The 24942-nt window shown below is 40.3% G+C and overlaps 2 protein-coding genes across 5 annotated transcripts in view; one reads left to right on the top strand and one right to left on the bottom strand.

The window, feature by feature from the left end:
- cunh3orf14 (chromosome unknown C3orf14 homolog) overlaps positions 1–24942 on the bottom strand; it is a 69979-nt gene that overhangs the window by 38515 nt on the left and 6522 nt on the right. The window contains exons 3-5 of one of the 3 annotated variants that reach the window (XM_051415075.1): positions 24322–24390; positions 23657–23833; positions 15280–16079 (exon numbers count right to left, since the gene is read on the bottom strand). In XM_051415075.1, coding sequence (XP_051271035.1) covers positions 23657–23833; positions 24322–24390 — 246 coding nt within the window. In that variant the 3' untranslated portion in view covers positions 15280–16079. Of the gene's footprint in view, positions 1–15279; positions 16080–17668; positions 20073–23656; positions 23834–24321; positions 24391–24942 lie in introns of those variants that run through there. The other 2 variants (XM_051415074.1, XM_051415077.1) reach the window with 2 other exon arrangements.
- Positions 3976–8819, top strand: fezf2 (FEZ family zinc finger 2). 2 transcript variants are annotated; one of them, XM_051415017.1, is made up of 5 exons: positions 3976–4073; positions 4354–5222; positions 5577–5711; positions 5804–5936; positions 8037–8819. In XM_051415017.1, the coding sequence occupies exons 2-5, from the start codon at positions 4458–4460 to the stop codon at positions 8285–8287; spliced, it is 1284 nt and encodes a 427-aa protein (XP_051270977.1). In that variant the 5' UTR covers positions 3976–4073; positions 4354–4457; the 3' UTR covers positions 8288–8819. The 2 variants fall into 2 exon arrangements, with proteins under 2 accessions (XP_051270977.1, XP_051270976.1); XM_051415016.1 differs by lacking the exon at positions 3976–4073 and having other exon boundaries at positions 4080–5222.

Here is a 24942-nt window from a genome sequence, read left to right as displayed (position 1 = left end):
CCACACAGTGCAGTCTTAAGCATGTATTATTCTTTCTGCTTCTGTGAGTACGTAAGGGGCCACTGGGGTCCGTGTCACATAGATTCCACAATCACAGGGTGTACGCACAGACTCTGTTTGGGCATCATTTGTTGTGACTGCGCAGACTGTCCGCCAATAAACTGTGGGGAACCAGCCAGGAACACAACCTCCAAGAGGACTCCAGAAAGCAGTAAGCAGGAATTATACTTTTTGCAGCTGCTGGGAGTATATTACAGTCTCTTATTATTTAATTAGAAACTTGTATGTAAGAAACGTCAAATGTGGGAAAAGCTACAATTATCAGCTGAATGAATCTTGAAGAGGTTAATACTGCCTGGGGACTACAGAGAGTGATGAAAAATTCCACCCACAGAAAAACAGCCTAATCTGAAGTCAGCATATAGTGCTAGCAGGAAGTAGTTGGATGTTAATACAGTGCAGTATAGAGTACAGCAGTGTCTGAAATCACTCCCTATTTGCTACCTAGTCCACTATATTTACTTTCTGACATTTTATTCAAATGTTTGCATTCCGAGAACAACATTTATGCCCTAAAAATTCATACAATCTAACAAAAATCCCACATTGCAATGCATAACCAAGGTCTGGAGGGAATAAGGTTAACTGATTTTCACAATGAGACCAACTTTTTTATTTTTTGGAAAACCCACACTGACCTCAGAGACTGTGGGTCTACTGTGGATAGATCAATGAAGACTCTTGATCCATACTATAAGCTTGTAAAAAAACTACAACCATTGGCTCCAAGTGTGGTATCTGGAACTGTTATTGTTTAATTGTTAAAAAACATGTAGCACTGAAAACTAAAACCAGGTTTGCCACATCCAGCCAGTATTTGTGACCCTTGCATGCCTGCAGGCAACAAGCAAGAGTCCCTTAAATCAATGCGTGAGCTAATTGCTGTTAGAGCTGAATAGAGGGGCCTGGGTTACAGCAATAGGATGAATGTTTATTGTGTGGATGAGCCGGCAATTGTGCCTGAATAAACTCAAATTAGTGTATTTTTACCCTATTTGCATATGAGTAGCACAGAGACAACAGGCATTAATCCTTCCCTGCTGAGATGCAGGTGTGAAACAAAACAGAGAAGGGATGTTTTTTAAGGTTATTAACAGGAAAACTAGTGTTGTAGTCCGGCAGCATGCTGGGCTAAGTATGGCTATAGTCTATAAGGCTTGAGGTAAACCTTCACCTTCCTCCACCTAGTGTAGAATGGACCATCATGATCATGAATTCCGCTCAGCAGGGCTGGTTTTCTGTCAAAACTGTGATATTACCAACACAAAAGTTACGTTTCACTAGAAATATTTGCAATATCTAAAGCATTCTACAAAATATGCATTAAGAATGAAATAAACAGAGACACTGACACATTTAATTCAAGCAGTCTCTCCAGAAAGATCACGACTAATGCAAATTCAACCAGTCCCTGTGAATTCAGCACAATTTTCACTGCAACTTTTCTCATTGTAGTTTCCCGTGAGTTCCACCAATCATAGCAGTCCCCTGCACAAAATGTTGATCTGTACTTCACCAAACTAGCAATTTTGTTCCAACTGGAGCAAGCTGCTTTAGCTTTTAATGAATTACACAAAAAAATCACAACTATTTTTGCAAAAATGTTTTCATTGCAAATAAATGCTTAAAAACATCGCAACTTTTTAGAAAAGCTGCTGTGAGAGCCCACAAAATCTTTGACGGACTGGTCAACAGACAGACTGCATATAGCGCCCTGAAACTCTGCTGGTGTGTGCATTTTATGTCAGCTCACAGACCATTATTTTCAATTCTGGTTGCAAAGTTCAAAGATAAAAATGTGTTTATAATAAAATAATGCAGAAGCGGTGGTTTATTTCCATTTGATGGGATGCTATACATGGAAAAAAAAACAAACATTAGGCCTTGGATTTGAATAGTTCACTCTAAGAGTCTGATGTAACTTAATAAAGACATAGATGGTATTTACATGGGGACAATTCACATGGAAAATGAGTTTAAAAGATAAAAAAATCCCATAAAGAATAAAAAAATAATTGTGAGAGAAATCAGAAATAGATGCTATACTTTAGATAGTTTTAAGCCTGTAAAGTGACTGTGGATGAACAAACATGACAGTGCCCTTATAGTAAGATCACGTCACACCCCGTATGTGTGTGTGTGTGTGTCTAGGCCTATATTTGTCTCATTCAATGTTCCTCTTCAGTAAAATGTTCTGACAGCGTTAATAGACTGCTGAGGGATCTACATATTTGACCAAATAGCAGCATAAAACTAGAAGAAGTTGATTTTGAATTATGACATTCATATAACCTCAAACACAGGCTCCAAGAATCTCCCTGTCATGGATATTTCTTCCTATTGCTTTTTAATAATATAATCCTTAAAGGTTATAAGTAGTAAAAACATTTGTTTTTAGTTAGAAACCATTAATAAGAACCAGTTTTGTGTTCCCAGAATGTGAAAAATCCCTGTGGCAGCAGTTATTTATAAATGTTGATTTAAGAAGACATCCAATGTTAATAATGTTAATAAAAGATGGATTTTGGTCCAAAATTCTAACTTCAGATAACCCTCTTCTGTACTGTGACATAACAGTATTTTGATATTGATGATAAAATGACCACATGGATATATGTGAATGGTAAAAAAAAAACCCACACATAATTGACATAAGGTGTCACCAGTGTTGGGTTAGCTACTAAAAGAAAACTCCTGTCAAATAAGAAAAAAACATGTATTTTATTTATTTGTTTTTCATTTTATTTTTATTTTTTCATTACTCATTACCCTTTCAAAAAGTAATATTATTACTTGTCGTCGTCAGTCTCAATTAATTGTCAGAGAGTAATAAATAAAGCAATAATATTACTTAAAAGGAGTGATGAGTAATTAATGAATTCATTATTATTACTTCCCAACAGTGTGTATTACAATCTGACATATTTTCAGAACCAATAATAATGTCATTAAAACAAATATGTTACATCATGACAGAGCTACATAGAGGCAGTGCTATATTCATTATGAGAAGATTTTTATTTCCTCATATTGCCCCTTTATTTCCCGCCCTCCCTCTTCTTTGCCGGGCGCGTTGCATGAGCTCTCCCTCCTCTCCCTCCTCTCCCCTCCTCTCCCTCAGGTAAAACGCAAACACATGAATTGAACGCGGTGCTTGTAGCGAGCAGAAGAGAGGCTGCTGCTCATTGTAACTCCCACACAACACTGTGGATTCCAGCAAACTTCTTGTATGCCTCTTTAGAGAGAGAGAGGAAAAAAAGCCTCTCTTTTCATTTGTCCTTGTATACCTCTGTCCAGCTAAGTCTTTTCTTTTCCCTCTTTCCCTCTTTAATCCGTCCCTCTATTTCAGGGGGGAGAAAAAAAACACAAAACCAGGTTCACGCAGTGCTTTAGTGGCTAAAAGTGAAAGAGCTTGTGTTTTTTTCTCTCCTTCCCTGCGCTCAGTTGAGCCTTGAATCGCTCTGGAAAATTGCTTCTTTTGAATGGAGGGATGGAGGAACAACGTTTAATAGGATCCTAAGGGAGCCTGTGCTCTTAAACAGGTGGAAATTGGACGTCCTCGAATTTATACAAATAGTAAGTAAGTATATAAGCCGGCGTGGAAAGAAGGAGGGATCCCATCTCCGAGGATTAGCAGCTTTCTCCTGCAAAAATGTCCCGAAGTGGAAAAAAGATGAGTGTGTAGTTAACGAATGAAAGCGGTAGGCTTACACACAGCTCTGTCTTTAATGATGAAAACACTATTATGATAATGTGTTCACCTATTTTCTAGAGGGAAATGGTTTCATATTTATGTTGCAGATGACATATGGAACCCGTGTCGGCGCCTTCTGTAGATTTTTTTTCTGAGGGCGTGCAGGGTGATGAGGGCGTCTCCCTGTCACCCAGTTAAGAGTTTGGGTGCCCGCTGATGTCAGGAGACAAGTGATCCGCGCTGAGGAGGGGCGGGCGCTGCCAACATGTGACAGAGAGCAGTCTGCTGGTTTCTCCACACCCATCCGACCATTAAAGAGGTAAACTCCAACACAGACTCAACTTTATGCTCTCGGAGCGCCGACTACAACATTTTGATCTTTTCTTCCTCCTCTACCCTCTTCTTCCTCCTCCTCCTCCCTAACGAGCTCTGTAATGTCCTGTTAATTTTGTGTGCACTAGTTAATGAGCATTAATCCATCACCCCTGGATGCTATTGTTGCAGGGGGGATGGCCATTTGAATGCAAATGCGTGACACTGTGACAGCAAGGTGCTTATTAAACTGATGTGTCCTCTTGTCTTTTCTGCTGGGAGCTCAGGAGAGTGAAAAGGACGCGGGGCAGCTGGAGGAGCGGTTCGGACTATACCGGGAGTTGCTCACACCAAGTTGCTGTAAAAATAAAAACAACAACAACAGGAAAAAATGGCAAGTTCTGCCTCTCTGGAGACGGTGATGTCCTGCGGTAGGACCGGACCGTCCGCGGCTCCCAAGACCCTGGCCTTCTCCATAGACCGGATCATGTCCAAGAGCTCGGAGCCGAAGGGGAGCGCGGAGGAGCGGGCAGAGGGGAAGAAGCTGCTCGGGCTCTGCTCCCCGATCCCCTGCATGATCCCGCTGCAGCCCTTCAGCTACGACCTCCAAGCCAAGGCGCTGATGAACTACTCGGAGCTGTGGAGAGCCAGTTTCAGGGGGACTTTTTGCGGTTCCGCAGCCGCTCCGTGCAAAGGGAACTGCGGCATGTGCGGCAAAGCGGAGCCGGGCATGAAACAGCCGCTGCTGACGTCGGGGAGCAGGGTGGTGAAACCGCAGGTCATCCACCAGGCCGTGGCCGTGCCCAGCGGCGGCTCGCTCTACTATCTCAACTACCTGGACTCTGCGTACCAGCAGTCGGAGCTGCTGGCCGGACACTGGTTCTCCAGCCCGCAGGCCCAGGCCTCTCTGTCGGCGCACCACAGGCTCTTGCTGCTGGAGAACGCCAAACTGGCCGGGGTGGGCACCGACAAGCTGCCCACACCTCAGTACCCACACAAAGAACATCTGCCGGGGCAGCTGGACCAGATAGTGAAAGAGAACCACGGCCTGAGCGCCGAGAAGAGCGGCGTCAAGACGCACAGCAAACTCGGCAGCAGCGGCAGCAGCGCGGCGGACGGGAAACCCAAAAACTTCACGTGTGAAGTGTGTGGAAAGGTAAGGCTATTAAAACATGTTTATATATATATATATATATGTGTATCTATATATATATATATAGAGAGAGATAGATATATTTAAATGCGAATATCAATGTTAAAATTGAGATGAAACATTTTAAAGTAAATTATATTTTTCAAAATAAAAGGTATAGGCTACCAGTGTTTGACATTAAAACGAAAAAATGCCCTACAAAACAAATAACTAAGTAAACAATTAGTAAATGTGATTAAATTCCAGAGGATAAATGAGAGCAGATTTATTTCTGAGGCACTCTCACTCGAACATCTCTGCCGTTGCAGTCACAATTATTCCCGTTAACATCTCCGGTGTTCCTCTGCTCCTCCGCAGGTTTTTAACGCTCATTACAATCTGACCAGACACATGCCGGTGCACACCGGGGCCCGGCCCTTCGTGTGCAAAGTGTGCGGGAAAGGATTCCGGCAGGCCAGCACGCTGTGCAGACACAAGATCATCCACACGCAGGTGAGACACTGCGCACACACGTATTTTTTTTATTTCCTTTATCCCACTTTAAAAATTCAACTTTTGGTTTAAACTCGTGTTTAATGTTTCAGGAAAAGCCTCACAAATGCAACCAGTGCGGGAAGGCGTTTAACAGAAGCTCCACGCTCAACACTCACGTACGGATCCACGCCGGGTACAAACCGTTCGTCTGCGAGTTCTGCGGGAAAGGGTTCCACCAGAAAGGTAAATAACGCACCCTGATGTCGTCTTTAAAAATAAGAAATAGAATTCAAAATACACTTCTGACAGGCTTTTCTAGTCGATTTTTGTCGGCTATTAAATGTGTATTCTATTCCAAAAATAGGACTGTGACCGTACTGCATCCTAAAAAATATTCATAAAACGAGAAAAAAAATCTCCGTTTGGTGACTTTTTGTTCTGATCTATTTCCGACCCTAATCAGCGTCTTTCAAGAGTCGTTTTTCTTTCTTGCTATCCTATCGATCATCCTCCTGTTGTAATATAACGACAGTTTTTAGAAAATCCCCGCACCGAGAACATGTGAAAAAAAAAACGTATTTCTTTTAGTAAAATAAAAATTGCAGGACTAATCACAGTGGCTCATTTAGCTTAGGCATTACCTGCCATTTTTGGCCCATTTATTTTGATAAGTGTCTTCCTACAATGTTGCTGGGTGCTACTAACTAGTTGCGGTCTTATCTTCCTGCATAGATTTGAGAGAATATAGGGTATTATGTGCAGTCATTTCACTGCTTCATTTGGCATGAGGAAGCAGTTTCCACTCTGTTATTGTTGAGAGGGTGCAGCCCTGCAGAGCTTTGGATTAAACCCTCTCTGTGTGGAACCAGTGTTTGTTCCCTGTGAAGGAATCCTCAGAGTTTGGGGTTTGTCGGCTGCTGACACAAATATGATCAGCAGCAGAAGCAGCACCATATGCTGCTGCTCTCTGTTATCTGTGAGGGTAATGAAAGGGGAAATAATTGCAGGGCCCACCGATGAGTGTGAAGCGATCAGTGGAAATAGGACATGTCACTTTACACAGACTAATTCTCCCTTCAAGACGGCAGCATTTGCTCTGGGTCAGCTGCGAGACCCCGGCAAAGTTAAGGAATCGGGGGCTTTTTTCTTTCGTTGAGTTGTCGCTGTGCTTGATTCTGACAAAGTTTGACAACTTCTTGACTCCGACACACAAAACCCTGATTAATGAAGGCTGGGCAGAGCAGAGGGACTGAGGAGGCTCTAACTTCACAATGAACTGCTGACCTTGGCAGGGAAGAGAAAAGAGGAGGAAAAAAAGAGGCCTCTTTCATCCTCAGTTTCTTGCAAGATTCCCAGTAAATAGCACACTGTCTTACTTTCCCCTCCTGCTTTCCTTCAACCACTGTAAGAAATCATCCCTCGCTTAGTTATTTCAACTGTGGATAAATCACCAATCTGCCATTCCATTTAGTTGTTTTTTTTAATCAAGCTGCTTTTGTTCTGATGTATTTTGGCTTTAGACAAAGTCACAAAACTAGGATGCATACAGGGATTATTAAAATAATCCACATGCTTGTTGTTTTTCAGTGATTTCAAGAAAAATAAGGCTGACTTCTTATCATGCATACATTATTTCCCTTGGAGGGCTGAAACTGAAACTGAAAGGAGGACCACGGGCCAAAAGCAAACACATTTTGTACTGTATACTATTGTATTGTATTGAGGTGCAAAATGGTACAAGGATCCCATCTTTCCTTAATTGTCTGACTTACTCTGCCCACCAATTAATAATATTAATAAATAAGGACCCTTCATATTTAAGGAGCATTTTTACACAAACAATAAAACAGCATAAACACATATTTTTCTACTTTAAATTCATAATTTGTTTTTTTTATAAATATCTTGTGGGCCACATTTAACCTGGCCCCACCTTGGGCAGCCCTGTTCTATCCCATGCTGGCATTACTCAGGCTGCTGTTCTGTTTAGTGCTTTATTAATTCACATTTTGATTCTGTGTTACAGATGAAAGAGACTTGTGTTCAGTCAGCTATTATTTCATTAATTTTCACACATTCTTACTCAATAAATTGTATATGTTATGAAATGTCATTTACACTTGAAGTCACAGGAAGTTGTTTTCCTGTTTCGATGTGATGTTATTCACACTCAGGTTACATTCAGTGCTGAAAGGTTTGGAAGTTGCTCCAAACAGCTGGTTCTGACTTCTTCATTCTGCTGCTTGAATTGCTGGTCAGAATAAATGTTACAACATGTTATGTTTCTGTTTCATCAACCCCTTGCTTCCTCTGATGCATTATTCCCTTTTTACAATTTCCCAGGAAACTACAAGAACCACAAGCTAACTCACAGCGGGGAAAAGCAGTACAAGTGCTCCATCTGCAACAAGGCCTTCCATCAGATCTACAACCTGACCTTCCACATGCACACGCACAATGACAAGAAGCCCTTCACCTGCGCCACCTGTGGCAAGGGCTTCTGCCGCAACTTTGACTTGAAGAAACACATCAGAAAGCTGCACGATAACGTCTTCTCTGCGGCCACAGAGGCCTCCAGAGAGCTGCAGAGCTGAGGCAGGCTGCTAATTCCCCCCACGGCAAGTTTTCATTTTCCACCTCGAGCTGCAAGGCCTCAGAAAGACTGGCCTTTGTCCTGCATTTGTAGCCACGCTGAGCAGTTTTTGAAAGTCCAGAGAGAAGGTGTGGTCCAATAAAATTGGGCACGATCCCTTAAGAGAACTGTGGTAATCCCAGCAGTGACACTGTAGGGAATACAGAAACAGACCAGAAGGTACATCACCTTACACTTCACACTGTAGGAATATTATAGGGATTTTTTTCTGCCCATATACATTTTTTTCCTGCGTTGCAGGTACATACATGGGATAACTCATCTGTCTCCACAATGGAACTGTAAATAATAGGTTATGGAATAAAGAATGTTATTTAAAATGTGAATCATTACCATGTTGTGTATTTCACAGAAAAAAAATGTTAATGTGAATAAATAAGTTATAACTTATAATGAAAACTGAATGTTTGAGCCATGTGGTTTCCATTTTTTGAAGGCATTTGAAAATAAAACTGAATAATATGACCACACTTGTACTGACTAAGTTTAGAAATGTTTTCAAGGGTGAGATTTTTTGCTTACTGAAGCACTACAATATATTTTTGATTTGTTTTTTGTGAATTGTTTTCTTATTTGTTCAACTGATTTGTTTGATGTCATTTTGTTTTTGTCTTGTTGGTTTATTTTGTGTTTTTTTAGATTTGTTGCTGTGTTTTAAACCTCAGGGCCATTAATCTACTATTAGCCTATAGGCCTATATCACACAGTGCCAGATGAGCTTACAGTTGTTTAAATAGACATATCACAGATATAGACTCTGCATTTAAAAAACCAAACATATTTTAGGCTAATGACAGCATCAGTAACAGGATCATTTGAAATATGATTCCCTCCATGTGGTCCACTAACAGTATTAAGGCATATATCCCAGCCTGCATATTACTGCAGAGGCATCTGTCTGCTAAACTTTGTAGGTGTTTTATTTTGAAGTGTTGTTAGAAACCCACATATAGACTCAGTCTGGCTCCGCTGTATGCTCTGCAGCCACTTTGCTTCACCATTTATTGACAGACACGATCTTAATAATGCAGCATTTACACTTGACTCCGGCGTAATAGCGCAAATGATCAGAGATAACATGGGCCCTTGAAAGCGAATTACATTAACCAGCTAAACGGCTCGGGGAGGCTTAAATGAGGAAATGGGGGGTGAGAGGGGGGGGGCTGCCGTCGCATCCGGAGCCGCTCATCAGAACAGGAGATAATGGAGCACTCAGGCCGCAGCTCCTCATCTGGGCCTCCGCTTTAATAGACCACAAGTTATTCTCCTCACGCCTCCTGGAACAATATTATCCCTGCACACATTCTGTCGAGAGGCAGATCCGTGCTCCCAAATGGCGCTCTTTCTATTAACAGCCAATTAGCGCTCAGCCGGGCCGACCGGGCCTGCAGAAGCCTGGCAGTGCTAATATTGCCAGATGAATGCCCTGCTCACCTATTTCATCAGTGTGCGCCATAGACACAGACAGCTGAAGGAAAATCCACCGAACTTTAATAAAACAGACTGAAGGACGCAAGGTTTCAAATAAAGGCAATATGTCGGCTACTGTTCCTGGCATGTTATTGTAGCAGCAAATCATTCAAATTAAAATATCTCTTATAGTTAACAAAAGCTGAAAGCATCTAAACCTGAACGAATGAAGCTGCAACAAGGCTGTTCAACTCATCAATCTGGAGATACAAGGTAGATGAAGTGATAAAGATGAGATGCATTTGCCAGTTGGCTGGGATTTAAGAAACATTGGGCCCAGGATAGAGCTGCAATCCCCTCAAAAATACCGGAATCTGCTAAAGAATTGCACATAGAGAGTGTGTGTAAATGTCAGGGGTGTAAATATAAACAGGGAGCAGGCAGTGTGGCCTGTGTGTGTGTGTGTGTGTGTGTGTGTGTGGGGGGGGGGGGCTTAGAGAGAGCTGGGCCCTTTCAGAGCTGATAGCCTTAGTTGTTGTTTTTTAAAGAAAAACTCACACTAAATTAAAAATGATGCAATTTGACATTTTTTGGTAAACTAGTCAGTAGCTATCTATAAGATAGCTATACAACTATAAATAAAGTATAAAACACTATTCCATTACATTTTTATTTTCTTCTTTTTGTTAAAGGCCTGTGATGATTGCTCGTCCAATCTCTATTTTATTATATGTTGAAACTATATACGTTAGCTAGCATAATAGCATGCACTGGAGATGTTGTAAATTTTGGTGAAGAATACAAAATGTAGGCCCACACTCTTCCCTTAGGTCATTAAACCTCTAAAATCACAAGGGACCAAAGACATGACCTTGGTGTACACCCTGTCCATTTTCACACATTCCTCTGGAGCATGTCATCCAAAGTTCTGCAATGTTTGTGTCTATGTGGACATTTTCATTCAAATAGCGTTCATTCTGTCCAGGAAGTCGCGAACAAAAACAACCAATCAGATCTGAGAAATGAACGCTGCAGTAGGTTTTCTTTTAAGTAAGTACGTTAGTTGTCATATTTTTGTCATATTTATTGAAATTTTCACTATATTATGAGAGTAGTACATGAGACATATAATCTGACAGATAATGCCAGGAAAGACGGATTGTTGAGACACAAAAATCAACTATGTTCAAGCTTCCAACCTTGGTTGTTTTCGCTCAGGTGCTGTGGATTCTTGTAAATGTCATTAGGAGCACTTTAGGACCCAGAGGAACCTGATTTTTTTTTACAGATCATTATGTTCTACTGTCAGGATATAGTGAAAGTTTCAGCAAATATGACTTCTTTTATTTTTATTTTGTCCAATCACCGCAACTTTTCACAATATTTGACCAATCACAGCAGTCCCCCCACACAAAACATTGAGCTATATGTCACCAAACTGGAAGCAATTTTATTCTCACTGGAACAAGCTGCCTTTGATTTTTAATTAATTATAGCCTACAAGAAAATGCCTAAAAACATCACAATATGCACTGCAATGTTTTTGAAAAGCTGGTGTAAAATCATCAACATTTAAGACAGACAATCCTCCAAAAATGATTCTGAAAATGTCACAAAATCCAGGAGAGACAAAACATTTATAGCTAATATAATTTGAGTCCCATCCACTTGACAAGGAAGGTCCAAAATGATCGACATGGTTTAACTTCCATTCAATACAATTTTCCAATTAAATTTTATTTGTATGAAATAATAACAGAAGTTAACTCATGACACAAATAGAGCAGGTCCAGACCGTATTCCTTATACAATTATTTACAGAGACCCAACAATTCCCACTTTCACTTTTATCCAACGCCGTGTGTGTGTGTGTGTGTGTTGAGAAACAGCAAACACACACACGCAGCAGAGTGCGGAGCCTGCGGGCTGCGGGACATGAACAACAATGTCGGAGTGGTAAACAAGCTAAAGGCGCGCAGGTTGCCCTTTTCTGTGCACCTCTCTCTCCAACATCTGAGCAACCGCCTCAACATCCACAAACACGTTAATTGACGAACTGGAGCTTTAATTAAAGGCGCGTCCCCGCGGTGCAGGAGATTAGAGGGAGGGGGGGAGGGAGGGAGGAGCGGGAGCGCGCGCTAATCGGCTGTCAACAACATGAGGACTATCTTTCTTTCGCTCCCTCCGCCACCGGGGGGATCGCCGGGGATTCAGGCAATTTACGGGCCACAAAGAAGTTCGTTTGAGACAGGAAGAGAAGAAAAGAGAGAGAAAGGCGGACTTTTTTTGTCTGGCCGACTGAATTGATTGTAAATGGGAGATTAGCGGGGAAGCCTCGGGAGCGGCCCGTTAAGTGCCCGATCGAGGAGGAGGGAGAGAAAGGGACCAATTAAGTCTACCAAATGTTAACTTACATCAGTTTCCCCTCAGTTTAGCCCACATGAAATTCCAATTAAAGCGTCCCCGCGCTGGCAGCTTTCTCTTCTTTACGGGGGGGGTGACAGTGTGTGTCCCTGCTGCCACACCACGTTCCCACAACGTCTGAGAACATTACCTGTTAGGCTCTATGATGTATGGAAGATTCCGTAAGTCATTATAATGAGCCGCACAACTTTATTCAATAAAATGAAATTTCAATGTCAACAAATTAAAAATGTTTACAAGAATTGGACATACAATAAAGCAGAGAAGAAGAAAAAAACACAAAGAGGATTCAGCTGATCTGGAATCAGCACATACACAAGCTGTTAAAGGACAAACAAAAGCTGCCTGTCCGTCCTGCCTGTTGGAGGTTTTTAAACAGCAATGCAAGTCAGTGATCACGCTTGGGGAGAATCAGATGACAGTTAGTCTATACTTAGTAAAATTAGGGATTATTAGCAGGATTACAATTTCAAAATACAGACCAAAGGACGTATTTTGGTTTCCATTTTATTTTCTAAGTTTAAGTTCTGTTGTTGTATAGAATACACTACATTATTTCTTTACTCTTTTCTTATTTGCATATTTGGTGTGGAGGTAGTCCAAAAGTAACAAGTTACTTTAATATTGTCATACTTGGATAAGGATACTGATTACATTTTCTGACAGGTAATTAGTAATTGTATCACATTCAAATTTTGAACAAACCCTCTGTATTAATATTTTTTTATGTCTGATAATCAGAAATGGAAAAAGTACACACATTCTTTACTCATGTAGAATTATAGATACTTGTGTAAAAAAAACACTCAAGTAAAAATTTAAGTGATATGGACTGGTCCAGATGTTGGAAAGGTGTGATGACAGACAAAAGAAAGAAAGAAAGAAAGAAAAGAGAATATTCTTGCATTGTTAGATTGTTCATTTGTTACAGACATAACATCTGAAAAATATGAAAAGAATGACATGTTGGAATCTTGTTTTAAGAGTGTTGTACATAATCGTTCTATTTGCACTTTGTATAAAGGGCAAATGATGAAGAGGACATTTAGTTTCACAGCAGTTTCATTGTATTTGCCTATTGTTCTGCCAAGCAGCAGATTTGCAAACTTAATACTGAGATTAAATTCTGTTTAGGAATCTAAAAGGCTTGGACTGGCCCTGATGTTAAAGGAGCCCCTCACCCCCCTCACTCGGCCCTCGTTAGGGAAGCACTGGCCCTTTGGCACAATGAGCCTCCAGAATTCATTGTGAAGTACTGAGGGGTTAATGAGCAGTGGCTTCTCGTCGCTCTTTGGCTCTATTCCTGCTTTAAATGAGAAGCCGTTGAAAGGATGGAGGACGCAGAGGGCCACAACTGAGTTTAGAAAGATGTGATTTTTAAAAACACATGTACGCTACATTTCTTATAAAGAGAAAATTTGACATACTGTTTACTGAAGGAAATGCTGTTATTGACCCTGATTTGGCTTAAAACCATAACCAGAAAGTCCCTAAATGTGCCGGGGCTCAGCACCGAGGAATCCACGGTGTGATGCATGGAAATGAGCCACTCAAGAAGCAGCCGAACACACAGATTAAAATGGAACAGCCGCGGCATTCACTCGCACCTCATTTAGATTCTTTTACAAAGTCAACCCCGAGCCTTTCTCCACCGAAACCTAATCAGAATGTCTTAAAGACAGCGGCGAGCAGCTTGTCCCTGGGATGTGCCCGCCCGCCTGCCTTGGCATGTCAAGGGCACAGCAGGCTGGGCGAAGGTGCTTTGTGGCTGGGAGGGAAAGTGGTGGGCTGCTGGGAACTGAGCAGGGAGGGAGCTCTCATCACTGATCTGTTGTCAGACTCCACTCTCCTGACCTCCATCCATCCGTCCATTCCATCGCTGCATCTATCTGGTCTGCCACTAAGGACTATTTTCACTATCGATTACTCTACTGAACTTTTTCTCAATTAATGAATTAGTTGTTTGGTCCATAAAATGGTGAAACACATTACCAAAGCCCATCTTCAAATGTCTTGTTTGGTCCACAACCCAAATATATTAAGATTAAAGAAACCAGAAAATATTCACATTTCAGAAGTTGAAGTCAGAGAATTTGGATATTTTTATTTAAAAATGACTAATATTATATTAGCAAAATAATTGTTAATTAATGTTAGAATTGACAACTAATTGTTTAATCGAATAATCGTTGATGTTAGAAAAAATTAAAGGAAACCTGTAGTGATTTAGTGTAGTGTTTTTTTTACCTCTCATTTGTACCCATGTTTGAGAAATCTATTGTGACCTTTATTAGACTCTACAGATTAATCGGTTAATCAAAAGCAAGTTATTAGTGTAACACTGGAAAACCTTTGTTTAATAAATTAAGTAAGATAATATAACTTAATTCCCCAGAGAATCTGAAGTCAATCCCATGAATTAAACCCAACTCAAAAATGAATTTTTGAAGTAATAACTGTTTTAGTGAACTTAAATTTGTGCAGTATAGTATAAGTATTGATGACATAACTACAGTAGGTTTCCATGACTTTTTTTTTTTTTTTATAATTTGCATTCAACTTAAATTCAACCTAAGTGGTAACTTTTGTATAAAGACAATGTCTTACTTTATTTAGATACATTTAAACAATACATTTGTAGAAATGCTGCATGTGACTGTGATATAATTATACTTATTTAAGTTCAATTAACTGAATGGAATTGGTAAAATTAACTTATTCTACCCGTAACCTTAACAAATACTTAACTATACTGAAATCAAATATTTTTTGAAGTTTAAATTGTTTTAGTTAACAATAAAGCACAGAAACTGAATATGGGTCATTCTGTTAAAATGTATATGTAAAGAGAATAAAGCATGTGTATTGGATATGTAATCATGTCAGACCTTGATGACACTGGCTCGAGTAGCCATTTTGGGATTCAGAGACAATTTTGTGTGTACTGCGTGCTATAACAAAATAAGCATTTTTGGACGTGCTCTGGACACCTCAGCAAAATTAAACACTAATAATGTCCCATTTATCAGTGAAAACCAACTGTTGTGCAAACAAACAATCAAAAACTGCATAAAATTATGCCCACAAAAATCAACACAATCTGTTCAAATATGTATCTCTTTGTTTGGTTAATTACAAGCAAATCAATTTGATCCTCCGCTTCTACAAACCAATGAGCTGCACTCGGCTCTTTTCTAGTGGCATTAAAGCAGCGTGTCATTGTTAGGGAGGATCAGTTGATTTGGGGATGTCCGGTGCCATGGCTAATCCCTTTGACCTGACCTGGCCCTGCTGGGAAACGTCCTCTCCTCCTTCACTTCAGGCCACTGTGTTAATGATGAACCACTCTGCTGGCTCACACAATTAAAAGACCCCCTCAGACTGAATGGAACCCTACGTAGTGCTACATGACAAGCTGAGATCACTACAGGATGAGCCTTCGCTGTAAAGCTAAATGACAGTAAAAGCATGTGTTCATGCTTTTCCTTGCATGCTTAAGTAATGCTGAGAGGGCTGAGGAGAGTGATGTGTGAAATTCAAACAGCCTACAGTTAGACTTGTCAGTTTATGGTTCTAAGGTTTAATCTCAGTGGAGTAGATTTACTTTTTACCTTGCCAATTCTTACTTACTTACTTACTGCATCCTTACTTTCTCTGGTTTAGTCTGATCTCTTATTATTCTCTTAAAAAATGTTGTTCTTGTTCCTGAGAATAAACTCTATATTGTCTTGTAAAACCCTGGGATTCACAACCTTTGGGCGACAGTTTATCTATGATCACTGATGTTTAGTTTAGCCAGGTTAAGCCAAAAGGAGCCTGACTAAGATGAACTCAAGTAGTGAGACCACCGTCTGTAGATCCATGTCACACTAAGGTCAGCTGGATTCATCATTTTCAACCTTAAATAGAAAAAAGAATTATGTCAAGAAATACAAGTATGTACGTTTAAAAGGTCCAGTGTGTAACATTTAGGAGGATCTAATGGTAGAAATAGAATATAATATTCATAGGTATGTTTTCATTAGTGTATAATCACCTTTTCGTTACCTTAGAATGAGTCTTTTATATCTACAGATGCCATGGGTCAACCCAATGACAAAATGTTATTTTTATAAAAGTTACCTACTGCAGCTTTAATCAAATCGAGGACATTTTTTTTTTAATAGTTTTAGCCACATTCAAACAGTTTCAAACACATACTTACAAACTGCTGTAGTTTGATCTACAGTACCCAACAGTGTTAAGTTTACGATCATGTATTAGTTCATGGATTATGGGTATGGAGATATACTGATATTGACGATAACTTTGATATTTGAAAAAGAAATGTTATCTCATTAATATTAAATCATTTGTTTCTTTCTGTTCTTGCTTCATGGTTCCCACACCAACATAGTAATTTGCCAAAACAAGAGACAAAATAAAAGTTACAGATACACTGACTGATAGTGTTACTATTAGTTTCTAATGTTGCATAGATATTGCTATAATACTGTTATTGTGAATTCTTTTAGTTACAATAACCATATAGTTAAAATATGATATCGTAACAGCCCTATTATGGATTATTTTTCCAAGTCAGTCATCAACTAATTGACAAAACACTTCATCTTTACATATGACAGTTTATTTCTCAATTTAAAGCAAAGTACCAAAGCAAGTTGAAGTGGAAGGACTCCATATTGCTAAAGCTGCTAAAGTTTGTGCTTTTAGATCAACTCTGCCGACAGACACAACGTTGGTATTAGACGATTCTGAAAAACCCCTGATCAGCTCCGTGACCACGTTTTTTATGTTGAGAGCCAAAAATGTTCTACTGTGCAGGGCAACAGGCAGTTTTTCCTTGCCCCCGTCACCAAGGTCTTGCTCATGGTGGTACTGTTGGGTCTCTGTAAATAATGTTATAAGGAGTCCGGTCTAGACCTGCTCTATTTGAAAAGTGTCCTGAGATAACTTCTGTTATGAATTGGCGCTATACAAATAAAATTGAATTGAACTGAACAGAGGTATGGTTAGGGCAAATAACTGGTAAAAATATGTTAACGGCAGGTCTGTGAGAGGAATTCCCAGGGATACTGCACTCATATTGATATACTTTTTATAAACCAGTACTAGTAATGGTCTAGTCATTAATGTTACAAGTCAAACAGACAGAATACTAATACTAATAAGATTTTAAATCAAAATTAATACATGGATATATTCCACAGACACTGTTGAAAGTGTGTCTAAATATGTCCAATTTGCAACTGCAAAATGAGTGTGAAAAGCCTCTACAGAGTTCAAAAATACAATGTGACTACCTACCCACTGACAGAGCAACTGGTCACACAAAAGAGAACTTGACTTACTCTAAAGTAAGAATATATACTTGAACATATCAGGGTTTCTGCAAGTTTCAACAGGTTCACTTATTTCATTGTTAAGACAATTATAAATGCAATTTAAGACCGATTGACTACCTGCCTAAAACAAAGTACAAAGGATATGAAAGAATGACAGTATTGGTTTAATGTTATTTTGTAGTTGTTAAGCATGATCAGTACACATTTTTCTCAAAAACCCATTTAAAATAGAGTGACAAAACCAGCACTATACAAGTAACTTAACTTCATTAATACAATCAATGTCAAAATCTTATTTAAGGCCTAAAATTCAAATGATTAGATGTATGCTTGCTGATATATGCTTGTGCACAAACTGTATGGTCCTTAATTTAATGTGGGAAACAAGCCAGTGTGACAAAACAGGCACAAGTTTGAATAGACGTCCCTCTCTGTCCTAAAACTTAAAGATTTTTTTACAGTGTGTCTGTTTTTGGTCTGCTGCTATACACAGAGTTATTATCTGTATGCAAGTATGTAAGTAAGTAACCAATTGAAATGTTTGCTTTGACTGGACTGTGTGATAATAAACTGATTAGAGCGTGATAAAGGACTTCATTAAGAATCAAACACAACACACTGGTGCCATGTGTGAACCCATGCCCAGGTGGAATCAATATCAACAAAAGGCACAAGTACACAAACACAAAATTCATACGTGTCCTTTCAGCTGCCCACTTAATCCATCAGTCGATATGAATAGCACCGCACATTCTGACTTTACCAGGCGACGGCAGAAAGACATCTGTGGAAGCACAATCAATACAGTGACTGAAGTGGAATTCAGCCAGCACAATCCCCCCACTGGGCTCCTCTATAAGAGCAATAATGCAGCTTGAGTATTATTCCAGCCGGGGAAGAATTTTCACATTAGCTCCAGAAAGCTGGTTCTGTTTAAGTGCACAAAATAAAAAAAATTTAAAAAAATAAAACAATTCTATTGGAAGGAGCTATAGGAGAGCAGAGAGGTCTGTGATTAGAGACACGAGTGAGGCGAGGGGTTTTTAAAGAGGAAATGTTACACTCGTGCCTGTGCAGTCAACGGGGAGCCAGGCCAGGCTACCTTAAGGCCAGTGTTGCTTCCTCTTAGTGTACAACGTGAAGCCTTCTATTTAATGTGAGACAACATGACAACAGTCAAGGCCTCTGTGAAGGAAAAGACAAAGAGCCGGCAGCTCAGGCTCTTAAGTAGAGGTGACATGCCATGATCAAAGGAGAGACTTGGGACTTACAAGCTCACACAGGGTCAGAGGGAAGCCTCAAACAGCGCCACTAGGCACAACATTCAGTCGCTGCCCTGATCTGTAAAATCTGAACTCGGAAACTGAGAAAGGAAAAATGGAAATCTTTAACAATAAAAAATGTAATTTGCAATTTAAATGGCATCAGCAGTTGATACAAATCTGTGATCTCTCCAGGCGAGATCCAAACAAATGCAACAGACTCGAAGTGTGAAATAACAGGCTGCAGAAAAAAAAAGCAGCACGCCAAAATATTTTCCCTCCTCCATTCTTTCCCTCCCCTTCACTTGCCCCTACTATACCCGCAGCATATCACTGAATGAAATGCAGCGTGCAATTACCCATTATCCAATCAACTGGAGTCGACACTTAACCATTTGCGCGGCTTTGGGCTCGGCCAATTATCTGTCAGGGCTCTCAGTGGACTCTCAATAGCCGAACCGCGTTGCATAATCGCATGGCTCCAGATTCACGCCACGCCACCAGAGACGGAGGAGGGCTGGAGGAGAGCTGGGCTGTTGTCTGAAGGGTCATTGTTGTTGGTGCTGGCTGGCAGGGGGGGAACGGAGGTCTGGTCACTGACAACAGCCCCGACTCGGCCTCCAGCACCCTGGGGCCTCGGCCATTAGAATACATAATGCAGGGCTAGTCATTTGGAAGGGCTCCAGATCGTGCTCTTCAAAACCCCTTTAGATAATTTGCTACATCACATCTTCATCATCCCCCCTCTCCCCCTCCCACCAACCAATCCTGTCACCCATGATTGAACACAGAGCCCTACTACCTCCCCCACCCAGACCTTCCTTGAATCCTGGCCTTGACCTCACAAGCACTTGCCCCCCATCCTGCCCCTTCACTAAACCAGCACCCCACCACGAGCCCGTATCAGTCCAGACTGGTCCAGTCAGTGGCGGCCGGTGGCAAGTTGAACCGCCCCGAGGGCCTGCAGGGCTGGGGCCCCAGCTGAGGAGCTGGGGCAGCTGCCAACCACCGGCCACTTCAACCCTGTCTGTCCGGATGATTGCGTTTGTCAAGCCGCCACTCCGTGTCAGCTGGGCGCAGGTCTGATCACCAACAATTAGGGGTTAAAGAGAGGGAGGGGGTGCCATCTCTGGTGGCGCAAAGAGAGGAGGTAAAAGTGAGGGGTGTGGAGGTCTTCCTTCCTCCACCCTGGCACTGAAGAAGCAGGTGTTGTTTTTTGGCATTTGGTGACAATTTGGTGGAACGTTCCTCTGAGTCCTCCGTCGCTGCGGCCCATGTCTCTGTTCTGTACATCCACACACAACTTTGATTAAATCAGCCACAGAAAATACGTGATGTGTTGTTGTTGTGACCCCCTGTAACCCCATGAATGGAAGCAGTCATACTGCATAGGCATAGCTGCTGACAAACTGACAAAACCGAGGCCTCATACAGCTGGAGGGCCACAGACAAATTTACCAATGTACCCCATTTTAATACCAAAGTCTAATTTATTTCAAGACTATATATATGCACAGATAAAATTAGTTTAATTGTTTAATATAAACGATGTTATGTAACAAATTTACAAAATAGATTCTTTTGAGAATAGACTCTCAAAGGCTATGTTGGCCCAAATCAGATTTTTTTGCTCATTTGTCACTCAGGTCTGTTTTTTTCATGACAGTGTGAACAGCACCAATCACATGGATCTTTTCAAATTCTGATTCTAGCCACTTTCATATGTAGTCCTAGATCAAATACAGGTCGGATTTTTTTTTTTACCAAAGTGTGAACAGTCATGTCAGCATCCATGTGGCTTTTATGTCACTCTCTATCTATTCTAGATCGATTTGTCATGCGGGTCAGTTCAGGACCACGACCTGTTCACACTGGAATGTGATATGGTGATTTGACATTTATAAAATAATGTGAAGAGCCTGAATTGACCTCTAAGGCTTGCAGATCATATTGTACAATTTCTATTGTCCAAATTAACAATAAAAACAAAAAGGTTTGTATTTATATCTTTAGATATTTGTATGTAATCTGATCAGATATTTTGCCATATCATATATCAGAAAATGTTTTTATTCTTATCACAATATGTAGACACAACTGGTGGATAATTGAGAAGTTTTATTTATGAAGACAGGCAGCAGACCTTGGAGTCGCTGCTCACATCTCAGATTTTTCTGGCATTTCAAATACGCAATGAATAATCCAAGTAAAACCAAAACAGTAATCCAGTCTGATTATCAGGCTACTAGTTGAGCCCTGACTGTCCAAACTGAATTTTAGCAGAATCAGAGTTGTTTATGGACCCTACAGGATAAGTCTGTTGTGAAAAAACTACAGATAGACGGGGCTTCACCAGACACTTATCTATGACACTGGCTCCCTCTAGTGGTTCTGATATAATGCTGCAAACATAAAGAAAACCTCTATTCAGGAGGTCAGCAGACCAAGACAACACCTTACTGTCAAGATGGACACAGTGTGAGGTTATTCTGCGAGTTGTTCTGCTCCCACAACATCAACATTTTGCTTTCAATACAAACACCATGGGAGTGAATGACTGAGATCATTAGAGGCAACAACCAGAGTTATTATAGTTTGTGTGTTTTCCAGTAGTTTTTATTTTTGTTTTAAGTTCAGTTTAGTTTCAGTTAGTTTCCAGGGTGGGTTTGCTTGTTTCAGTTCAATTTATTAGTTTTTTCCATTGTAATATTTGTCAGGGGCAAGATTTATGAAGTTCAGAATAGGTATTACAATACAAACACATTGACTCACAGTCTCAATAAACGGATGCACCAACGCTTGTTGTGTTGACAAATTTGACCAAATTGACAAAAACTAAGGACGTTTCCAGATATATTTTCTTTGAGTTAGTTTTGTTAATACATGTTATTGTTCGTTAGTTTTGGTTCTTATTCTAAAGTGTAGTTTTTAGATTTCAGTAAACTAAAATGTTTTGTTCACACTTAGTTTTAGTTTTCAGTTTTGTTTTAGGTAACTATAATAACTTTTGGCAACTACAATATCTTCTTTTTTTTATCACTCCTGTTGTTGATCGATCCCCGGCTGGTGCCACATGTCGAAGTATCCTTGAGCAAGATACTGAACCCCAAATTGCTCCAGATGCCGTGCATCGGTGTGTGAATGTGTATGAATGAGTTAGTTTCTGTTCAATGGACTTTGCCATCACTGAGTGAATGTGTGTGAAAGGGTGAATGTGCCATGTAGTCTAGATCTTCTGATTGATCAGAAGATCTAGAAAGGCACTATACAAGTACAGGTCCATTTACCATTACTGAAATTAATAGCAGCTATCAGTTGCAAACATATTTCAGTATATGATGTCTCTGTATAGAAGGAGCATGCCCTTCTGATACAGGAGACCAGAGCTTCCCATAAGCACTGGCTGCTGAACAGCCAACTGCTGATTGAAGTCTAGCCGGCTACTTTTGCTTTGAATAAAATAGTTGCATTTCTCTGTGAACATTTTATGACCACTAGCTTTTGCTTCAAAACAATGCCAGCATAAAGATAAAGAAACCTGCATGTCTGTACCACTGCCACCCCCACATGCTCGAAATCAATGTGTGTGTGCACGCTCAGCTATGAGGTTGTGTGTGGCCGAGTACAGTATGCTACACTGCAGGAACGGCAGAGGTGTTGGTTCGATCCCCGCTCCCCCCACTGCATGTCGAAGTGTGCTTGAGCAGGATACTGAACACTACTGTGCATCGGTGTGTGAATATGAATGAATGAGTTAGTTTCTGTTTGATGGACTTTGCCATCGCTGAGTGAATGTGTGTGAAAGGGTTAATGTGGCACGTAGTGTCGGAAGTGGTCGGAAGACTAGAAAGGCTTTATATGCGCTTATATTAGCCTATTTAAAACTATAATAATAAAGGATCTTTAGACCACATATCTTTTTTTTATCTATTGACACTTTAACCATCATTGCAGCCTCTCTTGATAAACCTTAAAGTGAATGTATTGTCTATGAGTTGAACTGAAGATAATTCTCTTTTTATTCACGTCTGCTTGAGGTATGTGGTAAATGGACTGCACTTAGTCCTTTATTATAATAGTTTTAAATATTAACAGCTATTTATAGACTGTGTGGGCTAAAACACACAGAAGCCTAATTCTCCTTTACAAACTCATTAAACTATGCAATAATTAAGATCAGTGTACATGATGGAAGATTGACATTGGAATGTTGGGGTTTACACTTTAAGAAAAATTATTTTCCAGGACCTTTCCAGGAGTTTTCTGACAATACAGGACAGCACTTGCTCACAAATTCCTATCATTTACCAGTAGGTCTAGTATTGACATACTTGAATCTAGTTTTCCTCTTCATTTTTTAATGATGGAGGTTCTGATAAAGGGTCTCAAATTATTTACAGGTAGATGGGTAGGTCAGCGTTCATGGGAAACTCCGCACTTGGCTGTTTTTCGTCAGTCAATAGAAAAAACACCAAAAGAGTGTTGCAAGTCCGTTCCGCTTTGCGTCTGGTTCAAACAGCTTGACTGCCAAATGAAAAAGCAGTGCTTATCCGTTCCATGTCTGTCAAGTGTCGTACCACGCTGCTTGACTTACTAACATTTGAGTTCTGAGTGAGCAATCTGAGTGAAGGGCTCAAATATTGTTAAAATGATTTACTATTTTTCTTTCACTCGTTTTGGTGAGTCGGTTAAATAATGTTTAAATGTTGGCATCACTGAAGCATTTTCCATCCTGTTCACCAAAGCCTCCGATTCCCCAACCTGTGTCCACCCCTGGTCTGGAGAGCGGTCAACGGGGTATTGGAATGTGACCATCAAAGCTATGTTTCAGACTACAGTGGCACCATCACCACCACCACCACCGCTCACCTATCGAGCAGTCCTGGCTTTTGGGCGAGGAGGCAGACCCTGGTCTTTAGCTATGCTGGGTTTCTGTTTAGCTCTCCTGGGTGGCTGTCCTGGACCATCAGTAGGATGTGGACCTTTAGCCAAGAGGAAGTGCTCCCAGGCCGGGATGGACTCTTCCACAGACACCCAATATCTTGTCTAGAACAAAAAAACGAGATAAAGCTTACCGTTAAAAAGTCACCACGTCTGACTCTATCATGCAGGTTATTCAGTCTAAAAGAAACTGCTTTAGAAAATAGTCAGCACTCACATTAAATATACATGATTTGTAATTATGGTGCTTAAGTGATATTCTATTTTAGAATCTCACATAAAGGTATTTTAATTTGCTGAAGTGGTGTTAATGTGAAGCTTTAAATGCTGGTGATAATGGAGGAATGAGGCCTTAATACTTCACTCTATCAGCTACATTGATGCTTTAAAACTGCCAAAAGCAGCGTTGGTCTGTAAACCGTATCTCTTGTAAGAAAATCTATAAATATTTATTTTACACCATTGCACACCAAGCTTTATTTTGAAAAGAAAAAGGCTTCTTATTCATGCCACAAGATCTTAGACTGATAATTGCCACAAGTGGAACAATAATTTAGAATCCTCTTTCAGCTACCGTAACAACAACTTGTTACCTCCAGAGCCAAGAGATTTGGCCGTGGCAGCTGTCTTCCTCTCAGACGATCCTCTATCTTCTGTAAGTCCTGCAGTAACAGAGAGCTAACATTCATTCACACACTCGTTCATCTTTATGCAAATCTTGGTCTTACAATTTATTCAATTAACCTCAATATTTATCTAAATGTTTAAAATGTAACATTAAAATGAGCCCTACAATGAGTTACTGGATTACACAGCCACAGTAGATTTACCTGTAATGGCTCTACACTGTTAACTTAAAAAAAATATCATTTTTTGTACTCTTGTTTAGACAGTAGGGACAATATACAATATTATCCTGCATCGTGAATAAAAACTATCCAATAAGTTTATGGTGGTGAATTTGCATTATGGGAATAATCAGGGATCAGGATGATCATCAAGATCGTCACATGGCTTGACTTCAAAAAGCTGCCTAGCTCACTAGAGTAGAGTCCTGTACTGATTTATTTTGAATTGCCACAAGGGGAAGCCTGCATCCTTCAAGTCATTCCAAAATCTTAAGGCCCCAGGAAGAGCACTGGGATTTGAAGCCGATTTTACATAGTGGTCAAACCATGCAATTAGAAACAAAAATACTTTATCATTCGCTTACA

Source organism: Dicentrarchus labrax, unplaced genomic scaffold, assembly GCF_905237075.1.
Source record: "Dicentrarchus labrax unplaced genomic scaffold, dlabrax2021, whole genome shotgun sequence".
Classification (NCBI taxonomy): domain Eukaryota; kingdom Metazoa; phylum Chordata; class Actinopteri; family Moronidae; genus Dicentrarchus; species Dicentrarchus labrax.
This window is presented reverse-complemented; position numbering and strand designations above follow the sequence as displayed.